A 12,364-nucleotide genomic window follows, 5' to 3' on the forward strand; every position below is an offset into this window, starting at 1 on the left:
AAACTCATAATTTCCCTATTATACGAAGTTAAAATGATAATGATTGCATTGCTTTTGGCTAGACTGTATTAATTTTGGTATCTCTATCGATCGTCTTTTATTGTTTATAGGGTAGGCAAAGCAGAATTGATGTTGTTATCGCCACGTGTATCCAGCAAAAAATTGCCAAGGTGAATTATGGAGCCTACATTATGTCATAGAAGCCATGCAATAAACTCTATGCACATCTTTTTATAACAAAAATTAGAATTACAAGAATACTTTTTATACTAGCTCAAAAAAAAGAAAATTGAAATTACACACCAATTAACCGATCAGTGATGTAAGTTAAATCGAGCTCTGCAGCATCATTACATGCAGATGTTTTTCCAAAGTATGATGATTCACTAGCTGGTGACATGGCCCTAAATTTCATAAACACATAATAAAAACAAAAATATTTATTTTCGAAAGAATATTCCAGGGTATAGTTGTGTTTAAAAGATTTGCAGAAGTCATACAGTGGCGATGTATTGAAAAAGTAACCTAAATGGAATGGTAACTTTTGGTTTGACTAAACCCACCTGTTTACTTAACAAAAGTCATTTGTCAATTGTTCAGGTAAGGTAAGTTCAGTCACTTTTACATGAAAGTAGGGCAGAAGGAATGGCAGTACCCTCAGAAGACCGCAAATAATGTTGCATAAGAAAATAATTAAATAATGTAATTAAATAATGTATACCTGGATGAAATTGGAGATGTACATGGAGAAGCATTTTGAAGCTGAAATAAAAACACTTAAAAAAGCTCTCACACGTATTTAAAAAATGATATCAAAAATAAAGTTCAAAAGTACTAGTTACTATACAAGTTATATATAACCAAAGAGTTTCCCCCTTCACCTACCAATCGAGCATCACCAACTGCATAATCACGAGTGCACTGTAAATAAATTTAAATCAGAATTACGCAACTAAAGTTATAAAACATTGAGACATCCACAAAATATAAACAAATAAATTTTCCCTACATTATTATCTGGTTGTGCTCAGTTTTTTTCTCACACATTTTTTTTAGTAGCAAAACTGGAGGATAAGAGAGCTTATGCTGTACGCACAAAGGTCTGGAAAAGGGTAGCAATCCAGAACCATTGTTTTAAATAAGAACTACTTTCTACTCTATACCATTCCAACTCATTAAATAGATGTTTTAAAAAAGGTTCTGTCCTGTCCCATCAATACTTACATACCTCTCCTACAGATTTTGTTTCACGATACATAATTCTACTTTCGCAATGGCTTGTCACCTGCAAAAAAAAGTAAAATAACTTACACATGAAAAGCAAGTCATGACCCAAATGGTAACAAATTAAATCCAAAAAGAGTGCCTTTTTAAAAAGAGTTCTTATATAAGACACTTTCCAAATAAATTTTATTTGATGTGTCGCATCATTTGCCAAAACAAAGGAAAAAATAATAAAAAACTGTACAAAAAGTTTGATAACAAACAAAATTCTGCAAATAATTAACCTGCTACAATGGCTTATTTAATTATGTTATATTTGATCTTTGTTAAAAAGTGAGGGTACTAAGAGAAATTAAGAGATCACTTGGCTGTAACAATAATACCTCCAAAACAAGACTGGAGATTTAAATTTAAAAAAAATTTGCATACATACTAATTTATAACTGTACACAATTCCAAGATAATAAGAAAAAAATGAAAAATTTCGAAATTGAAATTTAGGGCCTATTAAGTAAGTGTCTTTTTGGACAAAAGGTACTTGAAATGACATGGGCAAAATGCAATGTGAATGAACACTACTTTACAATATATTGGTACAGTGAAAATGTAAGTTTTTTAGAAGAAATGGTTTTTCTTTTACCAAAATTCAACACTTTATTTGTTGGGATAGGATATCTATCAGCACAGAAATTAAGCTCAGTTTTTAAATATAATAAATTAGGCAGTAATGGGGTCATTAACAAAAAAATCTATGAAACCAAATGCACACAATTAATTGCCTTTTTAATGTCTAAAATGAAATTTCACTCTAATACTATGAAAATAAGATTAAATGGCGGATATAATACAGAATAACTATTATAGCCAAAATATGAATTTAATTTGCATTGCTCCACACCAATATCTTTGGCTTAGTTTACCACATTTGGCAAAGAACAAACGACAGAATGATATCACAAAGTTTTACAGCATTAATTAAATTAAATTAGACCACTTCTTGACCTTAAGCAGAAATTTAAAAAACCACAATCCAATTTACAATATAACTTAACTGGCCAATAAAATTTAAGCTGTTAATTAACGCATGACTACACACGTCAATACAACCAATATACGTAAAAGTAAAATACCTATCGGTAAAACTTTAACTGTATCCTGGTACCCACATGCTTGTTTTTTAACACAAAACTTTTTAGAATCATGAGATTGGATTGTATAATGGCTGTTATAAAACATGAGCGTGACAATGCTGGACACATACACTCATATGTTCTTAAGGTTTTTTAATCAAAACTAGTCGTTAGCCGTGGAAAAATTCACGAGTTCGTCCGTCACAGCTAAGCTACCATTTTGCGAGAACAGACAGACAAACAGAGGGACAGACGTATACGGGCATTATAATATAGATATGGTTATAATAAAACATTTTATTTATAAACAAAACTGGTTTAGTAACAGAAGTGAGTATGCAAATCAGAATTGTGGTAGTACCAAAGTATGTCATGGTGCTAATGTACTGGGAATTCTATGAAGACAAAGACAAAAATAAAACCTTGACCATATGCATTCTGTTTCTCTTTCAACTCTGATGGATTAATTCACAAGTTTTAACCCCTGACACTTCACATAAAATTTATTTAACGGTGTCTAACATACACATACTTTCTTCTTTCTAAAAATAACTTGTTTTTTTTTTACTTGGAAATATCATCTTAGTTTGGCAGTCTGAATATTATTATTCAAGTGACGGCATTATTTTTAAATTTATGTTTATTGAATCCAAAACAACAACTATACACAGTCACTCTTCAAACAACACCACAAACATCTCAATATAAAATATACAATTTGTTTTTTGAGATTAACACAGATATTTTAGGTAAATCTTAACTGGATTAAGCAGCAAAGTATAAAAAGTAAAAGGTTAAATATTTATAAAAAAGTTTAATAAATAACATAAAATATCGTCCACCCCTGCACGATTATCCAACAGTTGTAAATGCTAAATTTTATAATTTACAAACTTTTTTAACTGTTACATTGATGTACCAAGACTTTTTTAAAAGAAACAATAAAATGTATCACTGTTATGAACAATCTTGTCAGTCAGTGCATTTCAGACATTGTTTACGTGGTCTACACTTCTGCTAAAGTAAAACTTCAGCAGCCCAATGGCTGTAGAGTACAAGTAATGCTGTTTGGACATTTCAAGAAATAGCCAAAAACCGTCATTTCCACAAACATTATTATCCAGGGCTGTTGAAACATTATCCTATGCCATTAAGGTATAAAAATTTATCTTGTCCATTGACTAAAATATCATTTAGTACAAATTAGATTATGTGAATTAATACCTTTGTAAACCTAAAACCACAAAAAAAAACAAAGCACAGAAAATAACAAAGGATAAAATTGACAAAAATTTAATTATATTTATTCTTTATATAAATATATAGATGTTATTTGTACATTTATAAATTCATTTATAAATTCATTAAATGACCAGTCGTTTAGCATTGTCATCAATAAAGGGCAGAGTCCAAAACACTTATCAGTCACTAAACACAACTTTCATTTAATAAGAAAAAAAATTAGGTAAACAGAGAATAGGATGCATTATAGCACAAAGTTGCACAGGCTTGATATAATCATTTATACACATCTTAATACATTATTATTAATTACTTGAAACCAACCAAATTAGTTACAAAATTAGCATCAGCTAGCACATTTAATTTGTGGGTAGAAAGCAACAGGAAAGTAAAATTAATGAAATAGTGGTTTCTCTGATTTGCACATACAATACTTCAACCTGGAAGGCCAGGCAAACTGTTCCAAGCTAATCATAATCGTTTTCGGATAAGTAACCATTATGAGTGAGAGCGAAACTATCTGTTTTTATAAAAAAGCAAAAACAACCTTTAAAATGCAAGGAATACTAATTTTTAGTATCCTTGATTATTTGTCTAGTATCTTGATATTTTATCCGTTATTTTATTCCGCGTATATAACATTATGAGCAATCAAAATGTACATTATACAAAACAATATAACGAGACATGCCTGAAAAACCAAAATACATATATTTATTATTTAATAGTACGTATGTAATGTAAGGATTATACATATATTTTCTTTCTATATTAAGTAAATGTTTTATGTCAATAAAGTTAAAATCAACACACAGTTCCTACATCTTTCATAGATCTACATTCTAAAAGCTTAAAATAAACAAAAGGAGTAATAATCCTCAGTAATGGATTCATTCTTTTGACAAATTAATTTGTTTTATTAATCTATCATTAAATTAGTTCCTGCCCAAACTATCATTAAAACATGACCGCTATATCTCATTCAAGAGGATAGTATAATAGCGCTGATCAAAAGAAAAGCTCATCATAATAAAAACAACTTTAAAATCACAACTTACAAGACTTTGACATTCTACATGACAGATATACCAGCAATCTAAAATAAAAAAAACAAGTTGTGATAAAATTTAAATGTAACACAATACATAGGACCAGTGATTTTAACAATTGAATAAAAGACAAAGATACATCTAATTTGAATATTTCGTCAATATAAAGTAAATAAGTTTTATTTTGCAAATTCTTCACACTGGAAATAAAGATCAGAAGTAGAGTTCCCACTTAATTTCCAACTAATTCTTAAAGAATATTTAGGAACACTGTAACTTTTTTTGGAGATTTTTTTTATTAGTGGAGAAAATAAACACAAAAATTTAGGTGATTCTAGGAGATTTAAATTAGTCAAAGTAAATAGAATTACAAGAGCCAAGGGTGTTAATTGAACAAGAAAGACAAATTGGAATAATAACATTTCATTTTCCATTAGTTTACGCAGAATAAAAAGATTTTGGACTTAATTAGAAAAAAAAACATAAAAATTGAATTGGACAAATGAATGTTTCCTAAAAATTTAGGAGATTTTTAGGAGTTCTCACGTAGTATCAGGAGATTTTAGGGCTTTTCAGGATTATTTAGGAGGATTCTATTTTTTTCGAATTTTTTAGAAATATAATGTATGGGAACCCTGACTCTACACTCTTCTAATATTTATACTTTGGTGTCGTTGTTGTTAAAGTCACTCCCCCATGTTTAACTTTTTTACCACTTTTATGTGTTTATACAGTCCTATTCCCTAACAGTACTGGGAAGAAGTCATTTTCTCTTTTATTTCTCTTTTCACACAAACATTGTACTCTAGAAACATATAATTAAAATAAAGTATTCTCAGTGTGGCTAAAAGGGTGACTCTTTAGACCAGGTCCAAATTGCTCACCTTCAAAACTATTCTGAGAAATAATAGCAGAGAAGCACAACTTCCTCGCAAATATAATAGATAAACACAGTTGGTAAATTTAAACACATTTTACAATGCGTATACACTATAATCTAATATAACTCAAAGTTCAGTAAGTCAATCTGTTACATGTTAGTTATAATGGTGACTTGGGTCAAAGTCTATTTCTACGGATCCCTTGGTCAAAATGCCCTTCCATGACTAGAACCTAGGAAGAAAAAGGTTGACATTGCAAAAATAATAAAAAATCATTTACTTATAAGAAACGTTTATTTGTTTGTTCCAATAAGTCATACTATTTTCTTGATCCAAGGTTGATACTGCATATCATTTTGTAGTGGGATGAAAAGTTAAATTTATTAACTTTTCATGATTTTAGCCTGGCTTTTTGTGATTATACTGACCTATAGTGGATTTCATAACAAATGTTTTTTTGCCAGTATATTTTAATTTTTTTTAGATTTTTAGGCAAACTCTACCAGGAGACTGTAATGGAATCTTGTTTATTTCTTCAGAACACAACATTTATACAAAATGCTTTTTTTGATTTGGTTAATCATGTTTACGACAAAACTAAAAAAAATTGAAAGAGATTCTTCTAACAGTAAATTATATTATAAGTGGAGTAGACAGTTATATAAACATAAAGTAATAAACTTCATTAAAAAAGCACATGCTTAAAATGATAAACACACATCGAAATATCAAATTGTCACAATATTAAAAATACACATAAACATATAACTTTAATAAAAAAAAGTTTCAAACTAACTTGTGATATGTATTTTATATAAAGTCAAGATGTAAACAAATCCAAGCTTAACTTCAATTTAACTGGTTTATGTTTGCAAGGTTAAGCAGCAGTTTAACTTGCAGTCTTTTGCTTGCATTCAAAATATTTATTTAAGAAAAAAAACTCATAGCCGATTCCTATTAGAACAAAATGTTTTATCAAAGATACATAAAAAACACAGTTTTAATGACCAAGATATGCAAACACAACAACAAAACTGTTTTTTTTTTGTGTAAAACCATTGTTATACTGAAAAGAAGAAATTTATGTAGATATGCTAAACTTATCACACCTTCGTTGGTCATGCAAAGAAAAAAGATTGATGCTATTTTCTTTTTGTGGTAATTCAGTACAAACAAATCGATTGAAAGGAACTACATTAATGCTGAAATTATTATGCTTAGATAAAAAAATAATTACATCTGTGATGTCCAGTGGCTTACTACATTCAAACTTGCATATAAGTAACATTTGTTTGGAAAAAAATTATATTTACTTCTTTGTTATTATGATTATATTTAAAATTAGTTTAAAATCTGAAGAGTTGAGGGAGATAATCATAGCGAAGTGTAGAAATAATGATTGGTTTATGAATATAATAACTCACTCTGCTATAAAGGTTATAAACAGAAGTTACAAAAGTTAACTTATATATAGAATTATAGTTACCTATTTTGTGTCAACTGGATAAAAATAGCAGAAGAAAAAACTTTATATACAAATCCAATTTAAATTGTATAGCTTATAATGTCTAACATCTTTCGTTTTGGTGAATTCAATAAAATGTAAAGCAAAAGGATTAAATTACTTCATAGGCAATCAGTGTCATATAAACAAGCTTTAATTGGATTACCATGGTAACAGGATATGTATAGACCTGCTTGAGTTAAGGTATATATTTAATGTATTCAAAAATACTTAACGATTATTTTAGGTAGACTATGTTTAGCTGTACAATGAATGAGTCTGTTGTTGTTTAGAATAAGGGGTTTTACACGGGTAATATTTTTTTTTTAAAAACAAAAATATTCAAAAACTGTCCTTAAAAAATAGGTAGTAAATAAAATGTTATGTTCTAAAATAATTGTTTTAAAAGTGAGGAATGGAAACAAAACATTAATTATACCTATACAAAAAGATATCCCTCTTGATTTAGTTTTAGTTGTTCCTGATTGCAAACTTATTGGAAAACAAAGTCAAAAAGTACAAAGAACATTATTATAAATAAATCACCTAGGCTTCATATTTTTCACACTTTAAACCCTACACTTTGGAATAGGTAAAGATAATCTTCTCTCTTTTAATTTATTTTACAAAATACATTTTACAGTTTTAAACTTTACAGTTTTAAACTTTTAATTTATCATTCTTAATTAAACTCTTAATTATACTCTGCATTTTGTTTCTTTTGTCAACAACTGCATATAGTTTTATTTTAGAAAGTGCATGTTTTTGGAAAAAAGAAGGAAAAATCTTGTCTTTCAGTTGCAATGTTTAAAATACCCCAGACTGAATATAGTTTGAATAGACATTATAAATGCAGCTTGGAAAATTGGCTTTTTAACATTTTCAAAAATGGCATAAGAAATAATTATACAATATTATGCAGCTAATTTACACGTATCAATAGTTATTAAAATGTTGCCATCTTGAGATCAAATAATCATTAACAGAACATTTAACTATAACAGTAGCTTGAGAAAAATATGCTTCGAAATTTGATCACAGGTTTCCTAACAAATATATATATATACCATATATATTTACTTAAATCACTTCCTTCCCACCTTTCTTCTTCCCACTTTTCTTTTGTTTAAAAATACTTCATGTGTATAAAACCTCAAATTAGCATGCGTCATCTATTTTTGTAAGGTGTTTGTTCTAAGATATCATGCTGATAGGGGATGCTAGGAAATATTCAAATGGAGTCAAAATAGGACTTAATTTATTTTGTAGAATAATTTTTTGTGCATATACCCTTTCTATAAGAACAATTTTATAACAACACAAGTCTTCTGTTTTGTTGAAAAACAATTCATTTTTATTGTATACTTTTACTGATCTTACTTATGATAAAATAATAGTATACATTTAGGATACATTTCTCGACCATTCCTCTGAAACTAGCAATTGCTTTTTGTAGCTTCTTTTCTACAGCTTAATTGTTAACAAACAAGGCTACTATAGAGCTGCATCTCCATTACTAACAAAAACACAAGCTTTAAGAGAAAAGAAATACATAAGGCTCGATTCTTAAGTTGTATTTTTACTATTAAAAACAAAATAAAACAAAACATGCTGAAAAGGCTTGAAAAATAAAAATAGACAGCCTTAGGTCAGATTTTACAGGTCCTTTTACAAAAAACCTGTGAAATGGTATCCACATAATATTTTCAGTACATACATTTAATGAGCACCTGCTGTGCTCATTAAGAGCTCCATCCTGGAATGAATATCCCTCCTCAAAGTCCACAAATTCAGGTATATAAATATGGCATTTCTTTAGTGTGTTTCAAAAAATATTAATCAAAGAGACAATAAAGGTAAATTATACACATAAACACAATATAAACAAGTGCTTGTTAAAGACAGATAAAAGAGGTATATAAATGGCTAAAGGACCGTTATACAGGGAAAAGTTGGTTTTTAAAAAGTTTCTTTTGTGTAAATGTTATGTATAGTGATAAATGCAAAAGTATATTAGATGTACGTAACATACCTGTACATAACTTTGCGCAATTCCAAATAATATCACCACAGAATTGACAAACTTTTGGAACATGTTCATTCACGGTTTGTGTTTTAAATTGATGGAAAATTTTCAAATGAAACAGCTGAAATAATAAAACATTATAGCTTTTAAATAAACATAGATTAAAAACACAGATACACGTATATATAGCTAGTTAGTTATAATTAAAAAAACCCACTCAACACTTGCCCTTTCTCAAAATTTTAGCTCTGTTATTCTAGCTAGCTGTAGCTACTAGCTATAATATGTGTTAAACACTAAGGCCAGAATTACATTATAACAAATTATTTTTTACTGTACAAGTATTTCCTTCTTTTCAGCAATTATCTTTGGAACTTTTTGACCTTGAAAAAACATTTTTACATCTCTCTGTCACAACTTAAATTGGCCAGCTGGCGCATAATGTAAGACCCCTGTTGTAGAGGTGCTACTAGGTATAGCTTGTCATATAGCTAACTATAAAGGGGCTTTCACAACGGTTTTCGGTTTTAATGTAAACCCAAGGCAAAAATTATTGATTTATTTTCAGATTTTTAATGAGTTATTGTTCATTCTAGTTTACTATTGCTTATAAATACAAGCACGGTATTTCTGGAGCCGTCACAACACAACCATTTTGAAAGTGAAAGCCACGCTACTTTATAGGTCCCACATTTGCAGCTACCATTTTGCGTTGATTTTTTTCTTGGAAATCTTCCGGGGGAAGTAGTTCTAAACTGCCGCGCATCCGACCAAAACAAACAACCTGATATTATTATATAACATTGGTTCAAATATCTATAAAGATATTTCAGCGAGCTGTTACTTTTGTAGCTTGATACAAATCACACGGAAACAAAAATAATTTACCTTTCTGTTATTTTGTCGAGCTGCGTATGCAACGGAAGGCGAACTGCGAAGTCTTCCACGTTTGTAGCAACTGTGAAAAGTTTTCCAGTGTACTGACAGTTTTTCCGAGTACGGAAACTTGACCACGCATATTGGACACAAGAAACCCGGACAAGTTCTTGGTCTTTGATTCATATTAAAAGCATGAAATACTTTTGTTTGCGCTTGATAAACGCCATATCATATTAAACAACGTGTTGTTATACTTTGTTGCTAACTTTCTTGTTAACACTGTTCTACATCTGTCCCCTAATTTATCTTTTACAATAGAGCATATCAAGACCTGCTTCACCTTCTGCCAGAAGACAACGGGAATCTAAATCCTGGGAATTATCGAAATGAATGAAGAGTGTGGTTTCTACGTGCGGCTAACAGTTTTTCGTGTGTGTTTACATGCAACGCGCAAAAAAAAGATTTTAACAGCGTAGTAATTATTTTGTTTTTATAGTAAAAGTTTTTATTATTGATCAAATTCAGCAACAAGATGTGAAAAAAACCTTTTGCTGTGAAATGTTTACGTTTAAAAAAAAAGCAAATGGTAAAATCGGAAATACTTTTCATTGATATCACTAATCTAGTCATTGAGTCGGAGTTTTTCATCTCGTGTCTTTAACAACTCAGCACGAAAGATTTCGACGCCTAATTATTGCTCGTGTGTATAATATCACTGGCGCCTTAACTCAAAGAGGTTGTCGTTTTTGTAGTAAACTTCATCGCTAATATAAAGCATGATACTCATAAAATATTATGTCCACCGTAAAAAAAAAGTTACCCGAGACCTTAGAACACTATCAACGGCTCCATTCTCGGCCCTTAGAGCTTAGGTTTATCACCAGGAGTTCTGAAGACGAGAATAGATCAAGATTCGCACCCCTACTGTTTATTAATTGAACCCTGGGGGCACATCTATAATGTAGTGGTCCGGGTTACATTCGTCATTTGTCTTTATTTGAGTTGTCAAAGAAACAGGAAGCATGAGTGCAACATGTTTTCCCAACCTCGTCCTAAGGGCTCTTTTTTTCTTTCTGACAATCTGAGAAGGCGACATGTTTTAATAGAAACGTGTAAATTTTCACTTAGGCTGGATGTAATTATTTTTTATGAATAAATCGAGGCTAAAACGTTCTTACGTTCCTTAACCATGCACAATATTTCGAATGTAACAGGTAATTTACACAATAAGGGGAATAAATCCTTTATATGAACATTATTTTTGTTGTTTCGCCACGTATTTTTATTATTCCTGATGTCACTGACATGTATGGAAAACTGGCGATCTTATCTTTTTATAAAGAGAGAAATTGAAGCATACAGGTTCAGTATAATCTTAAGATGTTTTCCGCCTGTTCTTAAACTATCGTTCTAATAAATTAGAAAGCCGTGTATTTGACATCCTTTTCGCAGATTGTGATTCGTTCTTAAGGCAATCTTGTGGCTGCGAATCAGCCAACATTATATCAGCGGTGGAAAAAAAAGATGGCTGGCATTATAATAAAAAGTTATTAATCAATCAATCAATCAATCAATTAATCTGATAATCACATATGCACAAACCAATTTTAAACAATGACGGGTAAAAAAATATAAAATATACCAACCTCGTTTCCACTTTCTAAAACTAAATTTGTGGTCATAGAAACAACATCATGATAAAACCTCCTTTCCAAAAGAAATCTCGATTACGTAAGTTCAAGATTTCAGATGGAAAATGTCAGCATGAGAATAGAATTGATATCTTAGGAGATTGTCTAGTTGAGAACGATCGCTGTGCTTGCACGACATTTTACCTCAACTAAAAAGGGAGCTTCAAATGTACTAGGACCTCCATCGCAGAACCTTTGCTGACAGCAGTACTAATAAAAACTAAAGAGGCAAACAATTTCAATAATAAATATAAATTAATAATAAAAATAAGAGTCGGGGAGGAAGTGATACGTATTCGCTAAATATAGTTTTATAGTCAAATCAGGCGTACCGCTTCTTCTTTCCTTATCTCTCTCCCTCTTTTAAGGTCAAGTTGTAATTATGTTAAAAAAAAATTACGGGTTCTTAATTTTGCGATCATTTGCGCTTTGTAGGTGTTAATGCGAAAACCCTAAGATGCATTAGACTGAACCTCGTTTCCTGATTCTTTGTGTCTAATCGGTGCCGCGTTGCCGTCCGATATGCAAACAGGGACAACAGGTCCTGGGATCGAGGTGGGCAATGGACTGTTTATTTAAAAAAATTCAAACGGTGACGTTTAGAGAGAAGCCCGACGACTTAACCTAGGAGCGCTAATCGTTGCCAACACAGTCGGTCGATAATATTGGACAAGTGTGTCCGCTGCTATATATGAAATGTAGAAACCGGGCCACTTTTTAACTCACTATCTTCTCACA

At 30.4% G+C, this 12,364-nt stretch overlaps 1 protein-coding gene across 5 annotated transcripts in view; it reads right to left on the reverse strand.

Annotated features, from left to right (window-relative positions):
* LOC130640721 (tensin-1-like) overlaps nucleotides 1-10,290 on the reverse strand; it is a 50,370-nt gene extending 40,080 nt beyond the window's left edge. Inside the window, exons 1-7 of one of the 5 annotated variants that reach the window (XM_057447238.1) lie at nucleotides 9,945-10,290; nucleotides 9,063-9,177; nucleotides 4,655-4,692; nucleotides 1,229-1,285; nucleotides 886-921; nucleotides 722-762; nucleotides 304-404 (exon numbers count right to left, since the gene is read on the reverse strand). In XM_057447238.1, coding sequence (XP_057303221.1) covers nucleotides 304-404; nucleotides 722-762; nucleotides 886-921; nucleotides 1,229-1,285; nucleotides 4,655-4,692; nucleotides 9,063-9,177; nucleotides 9,945-10,118 — 562 coding nt within the window. In that variant the 5' untranslated portion in view covers nucleotides 10,119-10,290. Of the gene's footprint in view, nucleotides 1-303; nucleotides 405-721; nucleotides 763-885; nucleotides 922-1,228; nucleotides 1,286-4,654; nucleotides 4,693-6,322; nucleotides 6,411-9,062; nucleotides 9,178-9,390; nucleotides 9,509-9,944 lie in introns of those variants that run through there. The other 4 variants (XM_057447240.1, XM_057447241.1, XM_057447239.1 and 1 more) reach the window with 4 other exon arrangements.
* Nucleotides 10,291-12,364: the final 2,074 nt, after the last annotated feature.

Source organism: Hydractinia symbiolongicarpus, chromosome 4 (assembly GCF_029227915.1).
Source record: "Hydractinia symbiolongicarpus strain clone_291-10 chromosome 4, HSymV2.1, whole genome shotgun sequence".
Lineage (NCBI taxonomy): Eukaryota > Metazoa > Cnidaria > Hydrozoa > Anthoathecata > Hydractiniidae > Hydractinia > Hydractinia symbiolongicarpus.